Source organism: Pristis pectinata, chromosome 5 (genome assembly GCF_009764475.1).
Source record: "Pristis pectinata isolate sPriPec2 chromosome 5, sPriPec2.1.pri, whole genome shotgun sequence".
Lineage (NCBI taxonomy): Eukaryota > Metazoa > Chordata > Chondrichthyes > Rhinopristiformes > Pristidae > Pristis > Pristis pectinata.
In genome coordinates this window covers 3,561,797-3,585,583 of record NC_067409.1, presented here as the reverse complement: position 1 = coordinate 3,585,583, position 23,787 = coordinate 3,561,797, and the positions used below count along the sequence as shown (strand labels likewise).

The following is a 23,787-nucleotide window of genomic DNA, read 5'->3' as shown; positions in this document are numbered from 1 at the left end:
CTTAAGCTCAGAATTATAGATCAAAGCATCAAATCGGGATCCAAGCAGCCGAGGCAAAAGTGAGGGGAGAAACGGAGAGCGCGGGGACCGCAAACAAAAGATTGAGCTCGTCTGGCGTAATGTGGATCCCCAGAGAATTTTTGATGGACTGAATTAAGCATTTCCATTTACCACCTGATCGCGACTGTATAAAACCTACTGCTGCTGACCTCACAGCCTGTAGAATTCATTCTCATTCGTTCAGTCAGCTTCAGGAAGGAGCGGAGCAGAGAGCCGCCGAGAGCTGTCCAGTGCTGAAATTAGATCCGAGACTGGCCCCAGCACAGGAGTCGCTGGGAGCTGTCCAGTGCTGAAATTTAAGCAGGGACTTTACCCCCAGCTCAGGAGTCGCTGGGAGCTGTCCGGTGCTGAAATTGAAGCGGGGACTTACCCTCAGCTCAGGAGTCGCTGGGAGCTGTCCGGTGCTGAAATTGAAGCGGGGACTTCACCCTCAGCACGGGAGTCGCTGGGAGCCGTCCCGTGCTGAAACTGAACGCCAGCTCTTCCCCCCGCAGAAAAGCCGCTGGGAGCCGTCCAGTGTTCAGGCTGAACCCGGGTCTCTACCCCCAACGGAACGAGGCGCTGGGAGCTGTTCGGTACGGAAACTAAAACCTGCTCTCTGCTCCGCACCGGTCCGTAGAAGGAAAATATGCCGCGATCCTTCCTTGTTAAGAAAGTCAAGCTGGATGATTTCCCATCCCCTACCACCAGCATCCCATCGCCGACTTCAGACTACGATAACCCCTATGCCAGAGGCGCCACCAATAACGTTGGGAGTCTAACCACTAGATTGCACGAAAAAGGTAAATGCTTCTTGTCCTTTGATCTGTTGCTATGTCGAGCATCATCGTTGCCCAGTATTTCCATTCTCCACTCCGCATTTGCAAAGATTGACACCAAATATACGCGAAAAAAATCCTTGTTAGAATAACTGCATCAAGGTTGCATGCAGAAATAAGCCTCTGTAAGCATTTTACGCATTGCGTGTGGTATTTTGAGGTATTTATCCAAGAATAGTGCTTTCATTGATTGCATTGTTTCTTGATGCAGCTCCCCCCTTTCAAAATGTTCTTCTAATATTGTCAGGGCTGATCGAGTTCCCTCTTAAATGGTGGGAGTTAAAAGAAAAGGGAATGGGACGATGTGATCAATGAAGAGGGGGTCGGATAAGAGCCTCGCGTGTAGCAACTGCCTGCGCCTACAGGCGGGGGGGGGGGGAAGAGAAAGTTGGAAAAGACTGCAGTACATGGAAGAGAGTAGGTGAAGGCCTAGCGGCTCCACCGTGCGCCGTTCCTTCCTCCAGCTGTCGGGACCAATCTCTACCGTAATATATTATTAATGGCAATCCATTCATGCTTGTTGCATCTTCGGTTTACTGAAATTCAAACAAAAATCAATTCAACCCCTGACTTACACTTGTCTCTTAGCGTTGACTCCTGTTCTTGGGTTCGTGGTTAACAAAGGATCTGTGTCTGGGTGCCTTTGATTTTATTTCACAGCGTATTTCCCGTTTCCGAGAAGGTCACGGTAGCTTTATTTATTGTTGCATGCGCGACATGCGGAGCTGTGGGCCATGTTGTCCCCTGGCGTTGCAATGTTTGCTTAAGGACACAATAGGGTTTCAGTGGCAGGGCATGTAATCCGTGCAGTTCTCTGTTGCTGACCCAACGCTGGCGCTCCATTGGATTTTACATCCGAGAATGTTGCAAATGCGGGGAGTGGGAACAGCTTGTTGATCGCCCAGAGATCGAATTTCATTTACAGGAATGCGGCCCTGTCTAATTTCGACCCTTCCATTTCCCGCGATAGTCGCTGACTCTGTGTGTGTGTGTGTGTGTGTGTGTGTGTGTGTGTGTGTGTGTGTGTGTGTGTGTGTGTGTGTAGTTATGACGAATTAAATGGCATTATTTTATTCAGATATTATACACAGAAACTGCTACTAAATGCAATGTGCTTGTTATTGGCTCGCTTACTGTGAAGTCATTTAACGAGGCGGGTTACATTTGCAGCGCATGGGCCTTAGCTTTTGTTCCCCCCATTTGTAATGTTGCTAAAAATAAATTGCAAACTGCAGTTTGCTTGTTGCGGTGTATAAATAGCCGAAACTGCAAAAAAAAAAGCAGCAGGCTGTATTTAAGGGCGCGATGAATCCGTCCGTGACCTCCCGTTCTCAATGAAGGAAGTGAACAAAGATCTCCATCTCTTTCTGTATCGCCAGGGTACATCACCGAGTATATGACGCCTTCCGTTTACGACGGAGACCCCCAGAACGCGATTAAGCTGTCCTCGCCCGAGCCGATCTATGCAACAGTGCACGGTGAATACGGAGTCCCTGACTCGGAAGCACCGGACAGCCCGCAATCCGGAATTACAACCGGCTACATCAACGGGGATGCGGCGGTAAGCGAAGGCTACACGGTGGATGCCTTCTTCATCACTGACGGCAGGTCGAGGAGGAAAGCGATCGGCGGCTCCAGGAATACCATCCAGCGGCACACTTGCAACGACTGCGGCAAAACGTACGCCACGTCGTCCAATCTGAGCCGGCACAAGCAGACACACCGAAGCCTGGACAGTAAAATGGCTAAGAAATGTCCGACCTGCGCCAAGGTTTACGTCTCCATGCCGGCCATGGCCATGCACCTGCTCACTCACGACCTCAAGCACAAGTGTGAAATCTGCGGCAAGGCGTTCAGCAGACCTTGGCTCCTGCAAGGTCACATGCGCTCTCACACCGGGGAGAAGCCGTTCGGCTGCGCGCACTGTGGGAAAGCGTTCGCCGACCGCTCCAACCTCCGCGCCCATATGCAGACTCACTCGGCGTTCAAGCACTTCAAATGCAAACGTTGTAACAAGACCTTCGCTCTCAAGTCTTACCTGAACAAGCATTACGAGTCCGCCTGTTTTAAAGGCGCCGTGCCGGCACTGAATGCAGTGGAAGCTTGATGCCCGTTCTTCTCTCTCGCCCCTCCCTCTACCACCTTTTCCCCTTCCCCCACAACAATTACCCCCCCCCCCCCCCCCCCCCCCCCCGAGCAGAAAGACAACACACAGAACAACACACGAAATACAACAAGAACATTGCTAGGTGTTATAGCACATTTAGGATATTTTCTATAAGAGCCGGAGATCGAAATATTACTTGCTTGCTGTTCTTCGGGTAGACTTTATACAAAGCAATCTCCTAACTCAAACAATAGACAACCCCCCACCCTCACCCCCACCCCGCCAAACCTCTCGCTGAAATTCAGTGAAGGCACTGACGGGGCTGATGACTGTTCAGAGGTCAGAACTTTTTAACCACACGGAGGACTATAACGTACTTTTGCCAACGATCAGAATACCCCCCCCCCCCCCCCACCCTACCGCCCCTCTTTGAGGTAACAAAGTGGTCGATTTGTTTTAAGGATTCTTTAATTTATTTATCCAATGGCCATTGGTTCGATCTACCCCAGCCCCATTGCCTCCCCTGTCAGCTGAAATGCAGTTTGAAGTCTCTGAGTTATTGAGTTGCACTTTATTTATTTATTAGTTTGTTGAATTAATCCTTGAATCGATCGGTTCGGTGTTTAACAGGTTGGCAAACTGTTACTGACATGCCAAAGCGCTTGCCACTTTCGGAAGGACAAACATAAAAGAAACTTTTGTTAGATTACTTTTGTCGAACTCTGCATTTTATGCATGCAAACAGTATTCAATCTATGCCAATTGTAAGATAACTATATTTTGAACTTTTTGCAAAAAGATGAAAAAAATATCATAAGAATTAAATAATGTAGACAAGTTTTGAAGGCAATATTTCACGCAAAGCCTGGACTATGCTATACAGCAATAATTATTTGATGCATGATATTTTTAAGACAAAGATAGTATTTGGATAAGCGGATAAATCAGGTACATTTTAATCCAGTATTCTGAATAGTAAAACAGTTATTTAGGATATTAATTGATTAATATCAGGGAACTTTCCAATGTAGTCTTATAGGGTTTAAGACAAATGAATCTTCCATTTTAACATTGCCTGCACTCGTTTCTTTGCAGTCTGGGATAGCCTTTATGGTGGGGAATGCACAGCTATTCCGTGACTTTTGATAATGAACATGTGGTGAAAAAAAATCACCTTTAACGCATTTCCATTACCGTCTTTTTCCCCATTTTAGGATTTCACCCGGTAGCATCTCAGTGTTTCTGGATTCAGTTAGATGAGACTGGATTTATTATTACTAAGAACCATCTAAGGGTCACACGCACACGGGAGAAGCGTGTTTCGCGTAGAGTCTTGTAAATAACATTTGCAACTTGGAGACAAAACAGGATTTTTACAAATTGTAAAAAAAAGTCTATAACCCTCCCAGTTTCTGGGAGAAATTTTCACGGGAATTTTTAAGGCAGTATTGAAATGACGGTTGTAAGCACAATGACACCAGATATTATGGCGCACTTCGTAGCTAAAAAGGAACAGTAATAATTAATAAAGACAATTCTTAATATACGACGCGTGCCTTGTTATTCTTCCAGCGGGGTGCCTATTTTAAGATTTCATTGAGACGATTTGCAAGCCAAAATTCTCACCCAAGCCCCACTTGTATGTAGAGCAACGGGTTTGGTTTGCAACTGCAGTTGGCGAAGAAGGAGTCTGGTGCCGTGGTGGGAGAGGGTTGACCGTTCTCAGGACCTGACAGGTTTCGGGATCCGTGCCTTCCCGCCGCCCCTCCCCGACCTCTGCTCACCTCGGCCATTGCCACAGCACACATCGTACATCTCCTCTCCCTCCAACCGCAACACCTCCTCTCCCCACCTCCCTCAGATCTAGACAGCTCTGTGCTACAGTTGTACAAGACGTTGGTGAGGCCGCATTTGGTATTGGTATTGGTATTGGTTTATTATTGTCACTTGTACCGAGGTACAGTGAAAACTTGTGTTGCAAACCGATCTTACAGGTCAATTCATTACACAGTGCAGTTACGTTGGGTTAGTACAGAGTGCATTGATGTAGTACAGGTAAAAACAGTAACAGTACAGAGTAAAGTGTCACAGCTACAGATAAAGTGCAGTGCAACAAGGTGCAAGGTCAAAAAAGGTAGATTGTGAGGTCAAGAGTCCATCTCATCTTATAAGGGAACCGTTCAATAGTCTTATCAAAGTGGGGTAGAAGCTGTCCTTGAGCCTGGTGGTACGTGCCCTCAGGCTCCTGTATCTTCTGACTGTTGGGAGAGGGGAGTAGAGAGAATGACCCAGGTTGGTGGGGTCTTTGATTATGCTGGCTGCTTCACTAAGACAGCGAAAGGTAAAGACAGAGTCCAAGGAGGGGAGGCTGGAGAGTATTGTGTACAGTTTTGGTCACCCTGCTATAGGAAAGATGCCATTAAACTGGAAAGAGTACAGAGGAGATATACGAAGATGTTGCCGGGACTTGAGGGAGTGAGTTATGGAGAGAGGTTGAGTAGGCTGAGACTTTTCTCACTGCAGAGTAGGAGAATGAGGGATGATCTTATAGAGGTGTATAAACTCATGAGGGGCATCACAAGATCAAAAGACAAGGGAGCAGAAGTAGGCCATTTGGCCCATCGAGTCTGCTCCAAAGAAAGGGGGAAAAAGGAATGAGAAATGGGAGGGGGGGGGAGTCTGATCCATGAGCAGAAAAAAACTACTCTAACCCCAATTTCCGGCCTTATCCCCATATCCCTTGATACCTTGACTAATTAGATATCTATCTATCTCCTCCTTAAACGCCTCCAATGATCAGGCCTCCACTGCTGTACGTGGCAAGGAATTCCACAAATTCACCACCCTCTGGCTAAAGAAATTTCTCCTCACCTCTGTTTTAAACCTGTACCCTCTAATTCTAAGATTGTGCCCTCTGATCCTGGACTCACCTATCAAGGGAAACAGCCTAGCCACATCTACTCTGTCCAGTCCTTTCAACATTTTAAATGTTTCTATGAGGTCCCCTCTCATTCTTCTGTACTCCAGTGAGTACAGTCCAAAAGCCGACAAACGCTCATCATAAGTAAGCTCTTTCATTCCGGGAATCATCCTCGTAAATCTCCTCTGAACCCTCTCCAACGTCAGCACATCCTTCTTAAGATATGGGGCCCAAAACTGCGCACAGTATTCCAAATGAGGCCTCACTAGTGCCCCGTAGAGCCTCATCAACACTTCCCCACTTTTATACACTACACCTCTCGAAATGAATGCCAACATAGCAAGCGCTTTCCTTACTGCCGATCCAACCTGGTGGTTAACCTTTAAGGTATCCTGCACGAGTACACCCAAGTCACTTTGTACTTCTGTACTTTGAATTTTCTCCCCTTCTAGATAATAATCTGCCCGTTTATTTCTTTTTCCAAAGTGTACAACGGCACATTTCTCAACATTGAATCTCATCTGCCATTTCCTTGCCCATTCTCCTAAACTATCTAGGTCTCTCTGCAACCTTCCTGTCTCCTCAATACTCTCTACTCCTCCACCTATCTTGGTGTCATCCGTAAACTTAGCAACAAAACCATTTACTCCATCATCCAAATCGTTAATGTACAGAGTAAAAAGAAGCGGCCCCAACGCCGACCCCTGCGGAACACCACTGGTAACCGGTAGCCAACCAGAACAGGATCCTTTTATTCCCACCCTTTGCTTCCTGCCAACCAGCCAATGCTCCACCCATTCTGTTATCCTACCTGTAATTCCATGAGCTCTCATCTTATTAATCAGTCTCTTGTGCGGCACCTTGTCAAAGGCCTTTTGAAAGTCTAAATAAACAACATCTACCACCTCTCCCTTATCCACCCTGCCTGAGATTTCCTCAAAAAACTCCAATAAGTTGGTCAGGCAGGATCTTCCCTTCACGAAACCATGCTGGCTTGGGCCTATCTTGCCTTGCACCTCTAGGTATTCCAAAACCTCATCCTTGAGGATGGATTCCAATAACTTTCCCACTACTGACGTCAGACTAATAGGTCTGTAATTTCCTTTATGCTGCCTCCCACCTTTCTTATACAGCAGAACTACATTTGCGACCCTCCAGTCCTCCAGAACCATGCTGGAGTCTATCGATTCCCGGAAAATTATCACCAGTGCCTCCGCAATCTCTAAAGCCACGTCCTTCAGAACCCGGGGATGCACCTCATCCAGTCTGGGAGACTTACCAGTCTTTAGTCCATTTAGCTTTCCTAGCACCTTCTCTCTAGTAATCTTAACTGAACTCAGTTCCATTCCGTGAGACCCGTCTATCCGGTATATTGCTGATGTCCTCCACGGTGAAGACTGATGCAAAATACTCAGTTCCTCTGCCATCTCTTTATCATCCATTATAATCTCTCCTGCACTGGTATCGATTGGTCCTATATCAACCCGTCTCTCTCTTTTACTCCTTATATATTTAAAAAAACTTTTAGTATCCTTTTGAATGTTATCTGCCAACTTCCTTTCATAATTCATCTTTCCTTTCCTAACGACCTTCTTAGTTTCTTTCTGCAGGTTTTTAAAAGTTTCCCAGTCTTCTGTTTTCCCACTAATTTTTGCTTCCTTGTATGCCCTCCCTTTTGCTTTTATTTTAGCCTTCACCTCTCTGGCTATCCACATTTGTGCCTTTTTTCCATTCAAAACCTTCTTTTCTCTTGGAATATATCTATCCTGCATTTTCCTTATTACTTGTAGAAATTCCTTCCATTTCTGCTCTGCCGTCCCTCCAGCTAGCTTACTCTTCCAATCAATATGGGCCAACTCCTCTCTCATACCACTGTAATGTCCTTTGTTCCACTGAAATATCTTCCCCTGGCATAGATAAGCTGACTGTCTTTGACAAACATCACATCATATGTCAGTGATAATAAATCTGATTCTGATTCTTTTTCCCAGGGTTGGGCAATCAAGAACTAGAGGGCACGGGTTTAAGGGGAGAGGGGAGAGATTTAATAGGAACCTGCGGGGCAACTTTTTCACCCAGAGGGTGGTCAGTATATGGAACGAGCTGCCAGAGGAAGTGGTTGGGGCAGGTACATTAACAACATTTAAAAGACACTTGGACAGGTCCATGGATGGGAAAGGTTTAGAGGGATATGGGCCAAATGTGGGCAAATGGGACTGGCTTAGATGGGGACCTTGACCGGCATGGACCAGTTGGGTTGAAGGGCCTGTATGACTCTATGATTCTATCTCAAGGACGGGGATACCCACCTCTCGTGAGACTTCACCATGAAGGGCGAGTCACTGAGGACTGGATAATCACACAGTCCATGAGGCAAATTGGGGAGCTTCCCCTGTGGGCCCTGTAATCAGTTGGTTTGTGACCTGACCCCAGCCTGTCCTATTCACTCCATGGTCAAGGAAGGGGCTGGTGGGAGGGTCACTGACTCTCGCCTTGTGAACTGTTTCATTTGTGATCAGAAATGGGGATTGAATCGTTCACATTGCTCTCATTTGGTTTTGGCTGGTGGGAGAGAGAGAGACGGTCAGGGCAGGAGGGGGTGAAGGCTGGGGGGGGAGTGAGAGGGGAGGAACAGAGGTGGGTGATGGGAGGGGGGTGAGAGTGGGAGCAGGAGGGAAGGAGAGGGGTGAGGAGTGAGGGGAGGGTGGGGGCAGGAGGGGAGGTTGGGGGAGGGGTGGGGGGAGGAGGGGAGGTGAGGGGGAAACGAGGGTGGGGCAGGAGGGGAGGTGAGGAGGAGGGGGGGTGAGGGTGGGGGGCTGGAGAGGTGACTGAGGGATGTGGGAGGAGAGCAGGAGGGGTATCAGTGAGGGGGAGTGAGGTTGGGGGCAGGGGTGAGGATGGGGAGGGGTGGGGCCAGGAGGGGTGAGAGGGTCAGGGCAGGAGGGCTCAGAGGGAGGGGAGTGAGTGTGGGGGCCGGAAGGGTTGGGGTGGAGGCGGGTGAGGGTCAGGACAGGAGGGGTGACTGAGGGGTGACTCTGGAGAGACATTGAGAAGGAATGGGGCAGAGACATTTGGTGACTTCGTTCACCAATGTACATTTATGACCCCTGATCTCATCACTGCCCTTTGGACACTTTCCCCTTCCTAACAAGATGTATCACTCTGTACTAGAACCATAGAAAACTACAGCACAGAAAACAGGCCATTTGGCCCTTCTAGTCTGTGCTGAAACATTATTCTGCTAGTCTCATTGACCTGCCCCCAGCCCATACCCCTCCAGATCCCTCTCATCCATGTATCTATCCAATTTACTCTTAAAAGTTAAGGGCAAGCCCGCATTTACCACATCAGATGGCAGTCCGTTCCACACTCCCACCACTCTCTGAGTGAAGAAGTTCCTCTGATGTTCCCCCTAAACCTTTCCCCTTTCACCCTAAAGCCATGTCCTCTCGTACTTATCTCTCCTAATCTACTCTCATACATTGGTTGATTTTCCAATTACACATATAAACAGCACAGTAAGTAATACCTCTTATGTTTTATCTGTATCACCCAATGTTTGATCCTGCAGCTACATTTTCTGATACCCATATTGACATTTCTGGAATTGTGAATTGTGATCCCAGCACTGATCGCTCCAGAACAGCATTCCGCATGTTTCTGCCTCCAGCCCTACTCTGTGTTTTGCTGTCAGCTTGTGATCCAGCCTGATTCTTTTCCATGACTCTACACATTCTAACCTTCTTCACAAGTTTGAGAGTTACTACTTTTCTGCACTTGTTAAAAAATTCCTAATATATTACATCTACCACTTTACCCTAACCATCCTTAATATTTCAAGCAGGGTCTTCTCTTTTCAAACCCATTCTGACAACATCAGATACTTGATGCTTTTCCATTAAACCTTTGATGAAGGATTGAATTATCTGTATACTGCCAATGTAAGTGAGCATCATGCGTGTTCCCGGGACGTGTTGTACTCTATCCTTGTAAATGCAAGGATGACACAGCATGATTCCCTTTGTCAGTGGATCACTGTTAGGTACAGTCATGCCCCTACCATCTCATCCCTAACTATGACTGGATAACAAGTCATAGCCATACAGCACAGGAGCAGGCCTTCTGGCCCAGCTAGTCCATGGTGACACAGATGTCTATCCGAGCAAGTCCCATTTGCCTGTGTTTGGCCCGCATCCCTCTAAACCTTCCCTATCCTTCTTAATGTTTCTTCTGAGAGATGATTTGCTGCTGCATGCAGTCACTTCAAAACATTTTCTGAAGGGGCTGGGCGCTATTTGCAGGTCATCTTCTGCATTAAAGCAGGGTACCACCTGCGGCTCACACCATCATTGCTGAGTCAGGAGGTTGTGGGTTCTATTCCCAGTCCAGAGACCTACACATCAACATCTAGGCTGGCAGAGCGGAGTGCCTCACTATTTGTAGGAGGTCAAATGTAAAGGGAAAACATAGAGTTAATGGCAGGACCCTTAACAGCATTGATGTACAGAGGGATCGGGTCCAAGTCCAAAGTTCACTGAAAGTGGCCACACAAGGAGATAGAGTGGGAAGAAGGTGTACAGCATGCTTGCCTTCATTGGTCGGGGCATTGAGTACAAGAGTAAAGAAGTCATGTTGCAGCTGTATAAAACTTTGGTTAGGTCGTACCTGGAGTATTGTGTGCAGTTCTGGTCGTCCCATTACAGGAAGAGTGTGGAGGCTTTGGAGAGGGTGCAGAAGAAGTTCACCAGGATGCTGCCTGGATTGGAGTCTGTTAGTTATAAGGAGAGGTTGGACAAACCTGGGTTGTTTTCTCTGGAGTGTCGGAGGCTGAGGGGAGACCTGATAGAGGTTTATAAAATTAACATAGATAGGGTAGACAGTCAGAATCTTTTCCAGGGTAGAAATATCAAGTACTGGAGGACATGCTTTTAAAGCGAGAGTGGGAAAGTTTAAAGGACATGTGTGGGGCAAGTTTTTTTACACAGAGTGGTGGGTGCCTGGAACAGGCTGCCGGGGGTGGTGGTGGAAACAGATACGATGGTGGTGTTGAAGAGGCTGTTAGAGAGACACATGAACACGGAGGGATCCTGTGCAGGTAGAAGAGGTTTAGTTTAATTCGGCATCCTGGTTGGCACAGACATGGTGGGCTGAAGGGCCTGTATCTGTGCTGTCCTGTTCTCTGTTCTATGGGTCAGGTATACATTCTGGGTCAGACTAGCTCTGCACTTAATGCTTTGCTTCATTTTATAGTATGTTTGTTTATTATTTAGGGGGATTCATTCATATTTCCTTATGGCACAGGAGGAGGGCATTTGGCCCATCGAGTCTATTCCAGCCCTCGGAGAAATCCCACTCCCCTATTCCCCTGCACCCCCTTCTCCCTCATGTCCATCAAAATGCCCCCGATTCTCCCATTGCCCACCTGCATTAGGGGCAATTTAAGTAACCAGTTAACCTCCCAACCCGCACGTCTTTGGGATGTGGGTGGAAACCGGAGCACCTGGAGGGAACCCACAGGGAGAACGTGCAAACTCCGCACAGACAGCGCCTGAGGTCAGAATCGAATCCGGGTCGCTGGAAGAGAGAGGCAGCAGCACTACCCGCTGCAGTACTATCTGCCCAAAATGGCCCGGTTTTAATTTTATACCTGTACGGCCCAGTACAGAAGGACTGCCACATTGTCTGAGGTGGCAGCCAATGAGGTGGGTACTGGTGCCTCATCTCAAATATTTCAATAGTAATATCCATTATGATATTAAAATAATAGGTATATTATTTAGTAGTGAAGCAAATTTATTCAGCTTAGCATGTGAAATGTAAATTTATTGGATACTGGTTAATATCTGATTGTTAAGAGAGTCCAGGGGAATATCCTGAGATCAGTTTGGAGATGAAGGCAGATTAATTAAATGGGAATGGTAGTGCAGAACTAGAGGAAATTAATTTAAATTAATGAGGCTCAGGCAAGTCTCGAGATGAAAAGGAATTTTTGGGTGGGGATGCTGGTGTGGGAATGATGATTAAATTGGTAAGTGCCCCTGTCGGGGTGAGCATGACAGGAGAGGTGGATGAATATCTGATCGCAGACACAAAGAGGCAGAGGTGATCCATGCTCCACGAGGCACACTCGCCACTGGACAAGCTGAATTGTCCAGTGCAAGGACACGGGCGAATGACCCCAGAGTGAGCAGCAAGTGTTGCTCTGACACTTCACCTGACTCGAGGTTATGGCTTGGGCAGAATTTTCCTCAAAAGCAGTAAGCAAACTGCTGGAGGAATTCAGCGGTGCAGGAGGGAAATGGACATTCACCAGTGCCGTTCCGTCCAGATGAAGCTTCTTCACCCCGAAACATCGACTGTCCATTCCCCTCCACAGATGCTGCCTGAGCCGCTGAGTTCCTCCAGCAGTTTGTCTGCCGTCTCTGGTGTCCCCATAGTTTCCCACAGCTGCCTTAAAGAATAAAGTCGTATCTACCTCAACATCTCACTCTGGGAAGGAGGCAATCCTTCATCCCTTGTGCAGATAAATCTCATCCCAATCATTGCTCACTGATCATTTTAATTTACGGACTGCTCCTCACCGAACTGCTGCCTCACTTTGCTTGTTCATTCAAACCCCTCTATTAAATCACTCCTTGGCTTCCTCTCTACATTGGAAATGGTTCAGTATCTGACATCTCTCTTTGTAAGTGCAGCTTTTAGCCGTGACATCAGACTGATTAATCAAAGCTGCATAGCCACTGTTGTCTTAATATCCTTTCTTATACTCAAATCATTTCTATAACTGTCTGGAATTCACAGTAAGCTGTGCCGGGCCATTGTATTGTGGCCATGAGATTTTCATTGCTTTTTCTGCTCCTCTATTTATAAAGCCACTGCGGGTTCTGTTAAAGCTGTAGCTCCCCGTCCTTGAACTGTCAGTGAATCATGTATTCAAACATCCAGCCCAATCTGTTCCACAGCATCTTCTGATATCCTTCTGCTCAGCGTGTAATAATTAACTATTCCTTATCTCTCTATCCCAAGGTTCATCAGCACTTTCTATTGCATCTGCCATCCACTTGCCCACATAGAACCATAGAACCATAGAACAATACAGCACAATACAGGCCCTTCGGCCCACCATGTTGTGCTGACCTTCAAACCACTCCTAAGACTATCTATCCCCTTTCTCCCACATATCCCTCTATCTTAAGTTCCTCCATATGCTTATCCAACAATCTCTTGAACTTGCCCAACGAATCAACCTCCACCACCACCCCAGGCATGCCTTAAAGCCATGCCCTCTTGAAATGAGCATTGGTGCTCTGGGAAAGAGGTGCTGGCTGTCCACTCTATCTATTCCTCTTAATATCTTGTACACCTCTATCATGTCTCCCCTCATCCTCCTTCTCTCCGAAGAGTAAAGCCCTAGCTCCTTTAGTCTCTCCTCATAATCCATACTCTCTAATCCAGGCAGCATGCTGGTAAATCTCCTCTGCACCCTTTCCAACGCCTCCACATCCTTCCTATAATGAGGCGACCAGAACTGGACACAGTACTCTAAGTGTGGTTAACCAGAGTTTTGTAAAGCTGCATCATTACTGCACAGCTCTTAAACTCGATCCCACGACTTATGAAAGCTAACATCCCATAAGCTTTCTTAACTACCCTATCCACCTGTGTGGCAACTTTCAGGAATCTGTGAATATGAACCCCCAGATCCCTTTGCTTCACTACACTGTCCAGAATCCTGCCATTTACCTTGTATTCTGCCTTGGAGTTTGTCCTTCCAAAGTGTACGACCTCACACTTCTCTGGATTGAACTCCATCTGCCACTTCTCAGCCCAGCTCTGCATCCTATCAATATCCCTCTGCAAGCTTCGACAGCCCTCCACACTATCCACAGCACCACTGATCTTTGTGTCATCTGCAAACTTGCTAACCCACCCTTCCACCCCCTCATCTAAGTCATTAATAAATATCACAAAAAGTAGAGGTCCCAGAAGCGATCCCTGTGGGACACAACTAGTCACAGCCCTCCAATCCGAATGCACTCCCTCCACCACAGCCCTCTGCTTTCTACAGGCAAGCCAATTCTGAATCCACACGGCCAAGCTTCCCTGGATCCCTTGGCCTCTGACCTTCTGAAGAAGCCTACCATGCACAACTTTGTCAAATACCTTACTAAAATCCATGTAGACCACATCTACTGCACTACCCTCATCAATCTTCCTGGTCACCTCCTCAAAGAACCCTATCAGGCTTGTGAGGCAAGATCTTCCCTTCACAAAGCCATGCTGGCTGTCCCTGATCAGACCATGATTCTCTAAATGATCACAGATCCTATCTCTAAGAATCCTTTCCAACAGCTTGCCCACCACAGACGTAAGGCTCACTGGTCTGTAATTCCCTGAACTATCCCTACTACCTTTTTTGAATAAGGGGACAACATTTGCCACCCTCCAATCCTCTGGTACCATCCCCGTGGACAACGAGGACTCAAAGATCCTAACCAACGGTTCAGCAATCTCCTCCCTCGCCTCACGAAGCAGCCTGGGGAATATTCCGTCAGGCCCCGGGGACTTATCTGTCCTAATATTTTCTAACAGCTCCAACACATCCTCTCTCTTGATATCTACATACTCTAGAACATTAACCTTACCAACACTGTCCTCAGCATCATCAAGACCCCTCTCCTTGGTGAATACTGAAGAGAAGTATTCATTGAGAACCTCACCCACTTCCACAGCTTCCAGGCACATCTTCCCACCTTTGTCTTAAATCGGACCTACCTTTACCCTAGCCATCCTTCTGCTCTTCACGTACGAGAAAAAAGCTTTGGGATTCTCCTTAACCCTACTCGCCAAAGCCTTTTCATGTCCCCTTCTCGCTCTCCTCAGCCCTTTCTTAAGATCCTTCCTTGCTACTCTATATTCCTCACGAGCCCTATCTGATCCTTGCTGCCTACACCTTATGTATGCTGCCTTCTTCTTCCTAACTAGTTGTTCCACCTCTCTCATCACCCACGATTCCTTCACCCTGCCATTCTTTCTCTGCCTCACCGGGACAAATTTATCCCTAACATCCTGCAAGAGATCCCTGAACATCGACCACATCTCCATAGTACATTTCCCTTCAAAAATGTCACCCCATTTTACACTCTCAAGTTCTTGCCTTATAGCCTCATAATTCGCCTTTCCCCAATTAAATACATTCCCGTCCTCTTTGCTCCTATCCCTGTCCATGACAATTCTAAAGGTTATGGAGCAGTGGTCACTGTCCCCCCAAATGCTCACCCACCGAGAGATCTGTCACCTGACCCGGTTCATTACCTAAAACTAGATCTAATATGGCATTCCCTCTAGTCAGCCTGTCAACATACTGTGACAGGAATCTGCGCTGTACACACTTAACAAACTCTTGAATTTTTTTTTAGATTTTTTACCTAGCATTTACAATGATTATCAAATCATATTCATGGATATCCAGATGTTGCACACACACACACACAAAAACAAAATTCAGGAACAATTTCAACATTTAAGACATTTGGACAGGTACATGGGTAGGAAAGATTTGGAGGGATAAGGGCCAAACACAGTCAAATAGGACTAGCTTGGAAAGGCACCTTGGTTGGCATGGACGTTGGGCTGAAGGGCCTTTGTCCGTGCTACTTAACTCTATGACTCTAATCTATAGCTCTAGAAACATAAGAGGAGGAGGCCATTTGGTCCCTTGCGCCTACGGCACCATTTAATGTACGGAACAGTACAGGACAGCACAAGAAGAGGCCTTTCAGCCCACTATGTCTGTGCCAAGCACGATGCCAAATTAAACCAGACCTGCGTTGAAGCGGTCAGGAAAGGAGACCTGCAAAACCAGGGGTCCCAGTCCATCTCACAATGGGGCAGGTAAGCTGCCTCCCATGAGTATCATTGCCATGGATAGAGGAGCCAGTAGATGTAGTATACTTAGATTTCCAGAAGGCGTTTGCTGCATCAAAGGTTATCCTGGGAAATACAAGATGTTGGTGAGACCGCACTTGGAGTACTGTGTGCAGTTCTGGTCGCCATACGACAGGAAGGATGTCATTAAGCAGGAGAGGGGGCAGAAATTATTCACAAGGATGTTACTGGGACTGGAGGCCTTGTGTTATAAGGAGAGGCTGGACAGGCTGGGACTGTTTTTCCTGGAGCGAAGGAGGCTGAGGGGTGACTTTATAGAGGTTTATAAAATCATGAGGGGCAGAGATAAACTGGATGGTCACAGTCTTTTCCCCAGGGTAGGGGAGTCTAAAACTAGGGAGTACAGGTCTAAGGTGAGAGGGGAAAGATTTAAAGGGGACCTGAGGGGCAGGTTTTTCACACAGAGGGTGGTGGGGATATGGAACGAGCTGCCAGAGGAAATGGTAGAGGCAGGTACAATTACGACATTTAAAAAACATTTGGACAGGTACATGGATAGAACAGGTTTGGAGGGACATGGGCCAAACACGGGGAAGTGGGACTAGCTCAGGAAGGCACCTTGGTCAGCATGGAGGAGTTGGGCCGAAGGGCCTGTTTCCGTGCTGACTCTATGATCCTTGTAGAACACATGGCAATCAGGGGCAAGGACAGTGACTTGTGTCTTCTCGATAGGGAACTGAAAGAAAATTCCACCCATCCAGTGCTGACAGATTGGAAGGAGTGGCAAGGCTGAGAGAATGTGGGTGTGGGGACTGGTGTCACCAGGAGGGACATGGGGGAAATGAGTGCTGTTGTCTTGGACCACATAAGAATTAGCGGAGAGGAGGGATTGGAGGCCTTAACGTGCATTGAGGTGGATAAATCCCCTGGGCCTGACCTGGTGCATTGTCAGACCTAGTGGAAGCTAGAAAAGAGATTGTGGAGGCCCCTGCAGAGATTTTTGCTTCATCTCTGGCCACAGATGAGGTTCCGGAGGACTGGAGAGTGGCTAATGTGGTACCAATGGTTTAAAAGGGTAGCAAAAACAAGCCAGGAAACTACAGGCCGGTGACTCTGACATCAGTGGTGGGTAAATTGTTCGAGGGCATCCTGAGGGACAGGATCTACCAACATTTGGAGGGACAGGGTCTGATTCGGGACAGTCAGCACGGCTTTTGCATGGGAATTTGTGTCTGACAAATCTCTTGGAGTTCTTCGAGGAGGTAACCAAGAGGGTGGATGAGGGTAGGGCAGTGGATGTTGTCTATATGGACCTTAGCAAGGCCTTTGACAAGGTCGCTCATGGCAGCCCAGGTGACCTTATAGAGGTTGGATCGCATGAGATCCAGGGGGAGATAGCAGATTGTCTCAGTGGTAGGAAGCCGAGGGCGACGGTTGTTTCTCAGACTGGAGGCTGTGTCTTGTGGTGTGCTACAGGGGTCGGTGCTGGGACCTGTTGTTTGTAATTTATATAAACGATTTGGATGTGAATGGTTGGGGAGGGGGGGAACGAGTGAGGGGTTCAGATGGGCCGTGACCTCTGGGAAAGGTCATGATGAGTTGAGAGATGGGGGCCAAGGACGAGGGGAGACTTGGTGGAAGGCCGATGTTGGAAATAACCGAAGACACCACAGTGAGGAACGTGGAGTCATACAGCACCGGAACAGGCCCTTCAGCCCAACTCGTCCATGCTGACCCAGATCCTCATCTAAGCCAGTCCATTTGCCCACGTTTGGCCCGTATCCCTCTAAACCTTTCCTATCCATGTACCTGTCCAAATGTCTTTTAAATGTTGTTAATGTACCTGCCTCACCCACTTCCTCTGGCAGCTCGTTCCATAACTGACCAGCCTCTGGTTGAAAAAGTTGCCCTTCAGGTTCCTATTAAGTCTCTCCCCTCTCACCTTAAACCCGTGCCCTCTAGTTCTTGATTCCCCAACCCTAGAGGAAAAAAGTCATTGTGTTATATAGCACAGAAACAGGCCTTTCAGCCCAACTTGTCCATGCTGACCAAGATGCCCCATCTGAGCTAGTCACTTTTGCCTGTGTTTGGCCCCTATCTAAATGATGCATGGTGCTCAGTTCTGGTCACCTCACTACAGGAAGGATGTGGAAGCCATAGAAAGGGTGCAGAGGAGATTTACAAGGATGCTGCCTGGATTGGGGAGCATGCCTTATGAAAACAGGTTGAGTGAACTCGGCCTTTTCTTCTTGGAGAAACAGAGGGTGAGAGGTGACCTGATAGAGGTGTATAGGATGATGAGAGGCATTGATTGTGTGGATAGTCAGAGGCCTTTTCCCAGGGCTGAAATGGTTGCCACAAGAGGACATAGGCTTAAGGTGCTGGGGAGTGGGTAGAGGAGATGTCAGGGGTAAGTTTTTTTACGCAGAGAGTGGTGAGTGTGTGGAATGGGCTGCCAGCAACGGTGGTGGAGGCGGATACGATAGGGTTTTCTAAGAGACTTTTGGATAGGTGCATGGAGCTTAGAAAAACCGAGGGCTATGGGTAAGCCTAGTAATTTCTAAGGTAGGGACATGTTCAGCCCAGCTTTGTGGGCCAAAGGGCCTGTAATGTGCTGTAGGTTTTCTATGTTTTTATGTTTCTGTGATGGTGAAGGTGAATGGTGAAGGAGGAGAAGGTGCCCAGGGCACAATGGGAAAGACTGAGGTATGATTGGGCGATGGGAGCTGTACCACTGTAGGCGGGGGCTGGGGGAAGGTATAGGCAGGAAACGAGGCTTCCGAGGAGGAATGGCTGTCTACGTGCTTGCCAGCAGCAAGTCGCCGGACGCGATGCTCCCCGCTCAGAAACGAACAGACATTCGGGAGAGGGATGCGGGGCCAGGCAGGAACTGCGGAGAGCGCAGGGTCATACTCGCTCACATTTGCATGACCGCGTGCACTCTCACCAGCTGGTGCAAGTCTCAGACTGGCCAGAAGCAGAAGGGTGCAATGTGAATACAAAATGCTGGAGATACCCAGCCAGTCAGGCGGCATCCACAGGGAAAGAAACGAGAGGCAGCGGCTGAGGTTGGTGACCTGAAGGTGTGTCCCCTCTCCCTCAACGTTCCCCCTCACTCAGGACTTGCAATAACTCTGGCCGAAAGCCAAGTGATCCAACGCTGAGAAATCTGTTTCCGTTCCCAAAAATAGATCGGCTCCCTGTGTGATGTCAGGAGGAAACTCAAGCCTCCTGCCTTTCTCACTGTTAATCAATGACCAGCCCTTGAACAATATGCTGACTGGCGGTTTAATGATCATTTCATAACAAGGTTACAATCCTGAGTCCTAAAAGACCCTGTATTCCTTACAACCAATATTTTCCCGTGTCTGCAGCAAATGACCTATCGTGCACTCACAGACACGGGTTAGACACTCAAGGAAGTCACATTGCAACTATATAAAACTGATTAGGCCGCACTTGGAGCATTGTGTGCAGTTCTGGTTGCCCCGTTACAGGAAGGATGTGAAGGCTTTGGCAAGGGTGCAGAAGAGGTTAGAACATAGAACACAACTGTACAGGAACAGGCCCTTCAGCCCACAACGTTGTGCCGAAATACTAGTAACTAAATGCCTAACTAAACTAATCCCTTCTATCTACACAATGTCCATATCCCTCCATTCTCTGCAGGTTCATGTGCCTTTCTAAGAGCCCCTGAAACCCCTCTATCGTATCTGCCTCCACCACCACCACCACCCTCTGTGTAAAAAACTTGCCCCACACATCCCCTTTGAACGTACTTCAGCTCACCATAAATGCATGTCCTCTAGTATTGGACATTTTGATCCTGGGAAAAAGATACCGGCTGTCTACTAACTTGGGTTGTTTTCTCTGGAGCGTCGGAGGCTGAGGGGAGACCTGATAGATGGAGTAGACGGTCGGAGTCTCTTCCGAGGGTGAAAATGTCAAATGCTGGAGGGCACGGCTTTAAGGTGAGAGGGGAAAGTTTAAAGGAGATATGCAGCACAAGTTTATTTTTGCACAGAGAGTGGTGGGCACCTGGAACGGGCTGCCAGGGGAGGTGGGGGGAGGCAGATACGATAGTGGGGTTTAAAAGGCTTTTAGACGGACGCATGATGAATGTGCAGGGAATGGAGGGGTATGGATCACGTGCAGGCAGACAAGATTTAGTTTCATTTAACATTGTGTTCAGTACAGACATGGTGGGCCGAATGGCCTGTTCCTGTGCTGTGCTGTCCTAGGTTCTATGTTCTAAAGCTCCCTCTGCACTGTCGCATTGAACACATAAGAAATAGGAGTGGGTCATTTCGCCCTCGTGCCTACTACACAACTCAGTAAGATCACGGCTGATCTTTTACCTCAGTGGTACATTTCCCCGCTAACCCCATATCCCTCAGTTCTCTTCATAACTAAAATCTACCCATCTGTGTCTCGATTATACTCAGTGACTGAGATTTCACAGCCCATGGGTAGAGCAATTCCTCCTCTCTAAATACCCAATCCCTTGTATGGAGACTGTGAGCCCCCGGTTCTTGACACCTTAGCCAGGGGAAACATCATCCTCATTTAGGCATTTTGAAGACGTTAAGGATAGAGTTGATACAAGTAATGCACATGATTCAGTATATGTAGACTTCCAGAAGGTCTTTGATAACAGGCCTAGCAACAGAGCTGAACATAGGGCAAAAAAGGGGTATTGGTATTGGTTTATTATTGTCACTTGTACTGAGGTACAGTGAAAAAAACTTGTCTTACATACCGATCGTACAGGTCAATTCATTACACAGTGCAGTTACACTGAGTCAGTACAGAGTGCATTGAGGTAGTACAGGTAAAAACAATAACAGTACAGAGTAAAGTGTCACAGCTACAGAGAAAGTGCAGTGCAATAAGGTGCAAGGTCACAACAAGGTAGATTGTGAGGTCAGAGTCCATCTCATCGTATAAGGGAACCATTCAATAGTCTTATCACAGTGGGACAGAAGCTGTCCTTGAGCCTGGTGGTACGTGCCCTCAGGCTCCTGTATCTTCTACGTGATGGGAGAAGAGAGAAGAGAGAATGTCCCGGATGGGTGGGGTCTTTGATTATGCTGGCTGCTTCACCAAGGCAGCGAGAGGTAAAGACAGAGTCCATGGAGGGGAGGCTGGTGTCCGTGATGCGCTGGGCTGTGTCCACAACTCTCTGCAGTTTCTTGCGGTCCTGGGCAGAGCAGTTACCGTACCAAGATGTGATACATCCAGATACGATGCTTTCTATGGTGCATCGGTAAAAGTTGGTGAGAGTCAAAAGGGACAGAATCATAGTGTCATATAGCATGGAAACAGGCCCTTCAGCCCAACTTGTCTATGCTGACCGATTTGAGCTATTTGCCTGTGTTTGGCCCATATCCTTCTCAGCCTTTCCTATCCATGTACCCGTCTAAATGTCTTTTAAACGTTGTACCTGCCTCAACCACTTCCTCTGGCAGATGGTTCCACACACCCACTGCCCTCTGTGAAAAAGTTGCCATTCACATTCCCTTTAAACTTCTCACCTTGAACCTGTGCCCTCTAGTTTTAGACTTGCCCGCCCTGGGAAGAAGTCTGTGACCATTCATCTTCTCTCTGCCCTCATCATTTTATAAACCTCCTTAAAGGTCACGCCTCAGTGTCCTTCGCTCCAGGGAAAACAGTCCCAGTCTCTCCAGCCTCTCCTTATAACTCAAGCCCTCCAGTCCTGGGAATACCATTGCGAATCTTTCCTGCACCATCTCCAGCTTCATGACATCTTCCCTAAAGCTTAGAGACCAGAACTGCACACGATGCCATTGATACGAAGTTGGTTCTGTTTCCCAGACTGGAGGAAGGCGAGTCTCAGGCATCGGTGTTGAGGACATTGATTTTTATTTTGGTTTACATTACTGACCCAGACTTGGGAGGTGCAACCCATGGCTTCTAAAGTTGTGCACGTTACAAAATATTGCACACTGCGAGGAAAGTAGTGGTAGGTTGCAGCGGCGCATAAAACAGAGCAGTGGAATGGGTGGGTGAAGGTTAATGTGGAGAAAAGTGGCACATTTGGTCAGCGGAATGAGAGACAGGCTGGGATAAATGGTACTGTTGTGGGGGGGGGTGGGTAGGAGTGGTGGGCCGCAGGGGAACGGCTGCTCAGGTCATTGTAAGTGACAGGGCCTGTTGAAAAAGTGGTTAATAAAGCAGAAACAATTCTGGGCTTTATTGATAAAGGCACCGCGTATAAAAGCAAGGAGGTCATGCTGAACCTTTATGAAACATTGGACCAGTCTCAACTGGAGTACTGTGTTCAGTACTGGTCACCATAGAACACTACAGCAGAGAAAACAGGCCATTCGGCCCTTCTAGTCTGTGCCGAAATTTTATTCCACTAGCCCCATTGACCTGCACCCAGTCCATAACCCTCCAGACCTCTCCCCTCCATATACTGTATCTATCCAATTTATTCTTAAGAGTGAGCCCGCATTTACCACATCAGATGGTAGCCCGTTCCACGCTCCCACCACTCTCTGGGTGAAAAAGTTCCCCGTTTCCCCTAAACCTTTCCCCTTTCACCCTAAAGCCATGTCCTCTCGTACTCATCTCTCCTAATCTAGGTGGAAAGAGCCTACTCACATTTACTCTGTCTATACCCCTCATAATTTTGTAAACTTCTATCAAATCTCCCCTCATTCTTCTACGCTCCAAGGAATAAAGTCCTAACCTGTTCAATCTTTCCCTGTAACTCAACTCCTGAAGACCCGGCAACATTCTAGTAAATGGTGGGAAGGATTGGACAGGGTCTGGAGGAGGTCTGGGGTGAGGGATTGCAGTTACAAGGACAGAAGCTGGGGCTTCAAAGAGAAGGCTGAGAGGGGAACTGATGGGTGTATAAAATGGTGAGAGAACTGGAGAGAGTAGCCCATAGAGTCGAACAGCACAGAAACTGGTCCATGCCAACCAAGATGCCCCATCCAAGCCAGTCCCATTTGCCAGTGTTTGGCCCATAACCTTCTAAACCTCTCCAATCCACGTACCTGTCCAAGTGTCTTCTATAAGTGTTTATTGCACCTGCCTCAACCACTTCCTCTGACAGGTCATTTCACATGGATACCACACTTTGTGTAAAAAAAAAAGTTGCCCTCCCAGGTTCCTCTTAAATCTCTCCCCTCAAACCTGTGCCCTCTAGTTCTTGATACCCCAACTCTGGGATAACGACTGAGTGCATTCACCCTATCTATGCCCCTCGGGATTTTATACACCTCTCAGTCTCCTACGCTCTAAGGAATAAAGTCCCAGCCTGGACAACCTCTCCCTATAACTCAGTCCCTCAAGTCCTGGCAACATCCTTGTAAATCCTTTCTGCACTCTTTCCAGTTTAGTAACATCTTTCCTATAGCAAGGTGACCAAAACTGTACACAATACTCCAATTGCAGCCTCACCAGTGTCCTGTAGAACCACACCGTGACCTCCCAAATTTTATACTCAATACCCTGACTGATGAAGGTCAGGTGCCAAAAGCCTTCTTCACCACCCTGTCTACCTGTGACTCTGCTTTCAGGAAACCATGTACTTGTGCTCCAAGGTCCCAAGGTAGAGGGAAGCTGTTCCCTTTGGTGGAGGGGGGTCACAGCTATAAAACAAAGGAAAGAATTAGAGGGACATGAGGATTTCTTTTGTGTTTTTTTAAATATAATGTGGGAAGACGCAAGATCATCTATTTTGACGAAAAAAAAGTCATTCAGCACGAAACAGGCCCCTTGGCCCAATGGCAGTGCATTCTAGGCACCCATCACTCTCTGTATAAAAAAAAACTTGCCTTGCCCATCTCCTTTGTACTTTGCCCCTCTCACCTTAAATGCACTAGCCATTTCAGTCCTGGGAAAAAGATACCGGCTGTCTACCCTATCTATGCTTCTCATAATCTTATAAACTTCTATCAGGTCTCCCCTCAGCCTCCACCGCTCCAGAGAAAACAACCCAAGTTTGTCCAACCTCTCCT

General features: G+C 47.6%; 1 protein-coding gene across 1 annotated transcript; it reads left to right on the top strand.

The window, feature by feature from the left end:
* Window positions 1-293: 293 nt before the first annotated feature.
* On the top strand, window positions 294-3,030 carry LOC127570712 (transcriptional repressor scratch 1-like). The gene is made up of 2 exons (XM_052016498.1): window positions 294-842; window positions 2,258-3,030. Exons 1-2 carry the CDS (start codon window positions 689-691, stop codon window positions 2,983-2,985), a joined length of 882 nt encoding a protein of 293 aa, XP_051872458.1. The 5' UTR covers window positions 294-688; the 3' UTR covers window positions 2,986-3,030.
* Window positions 3,031-23,787: the final 20,757 nt, after the last annotated feature.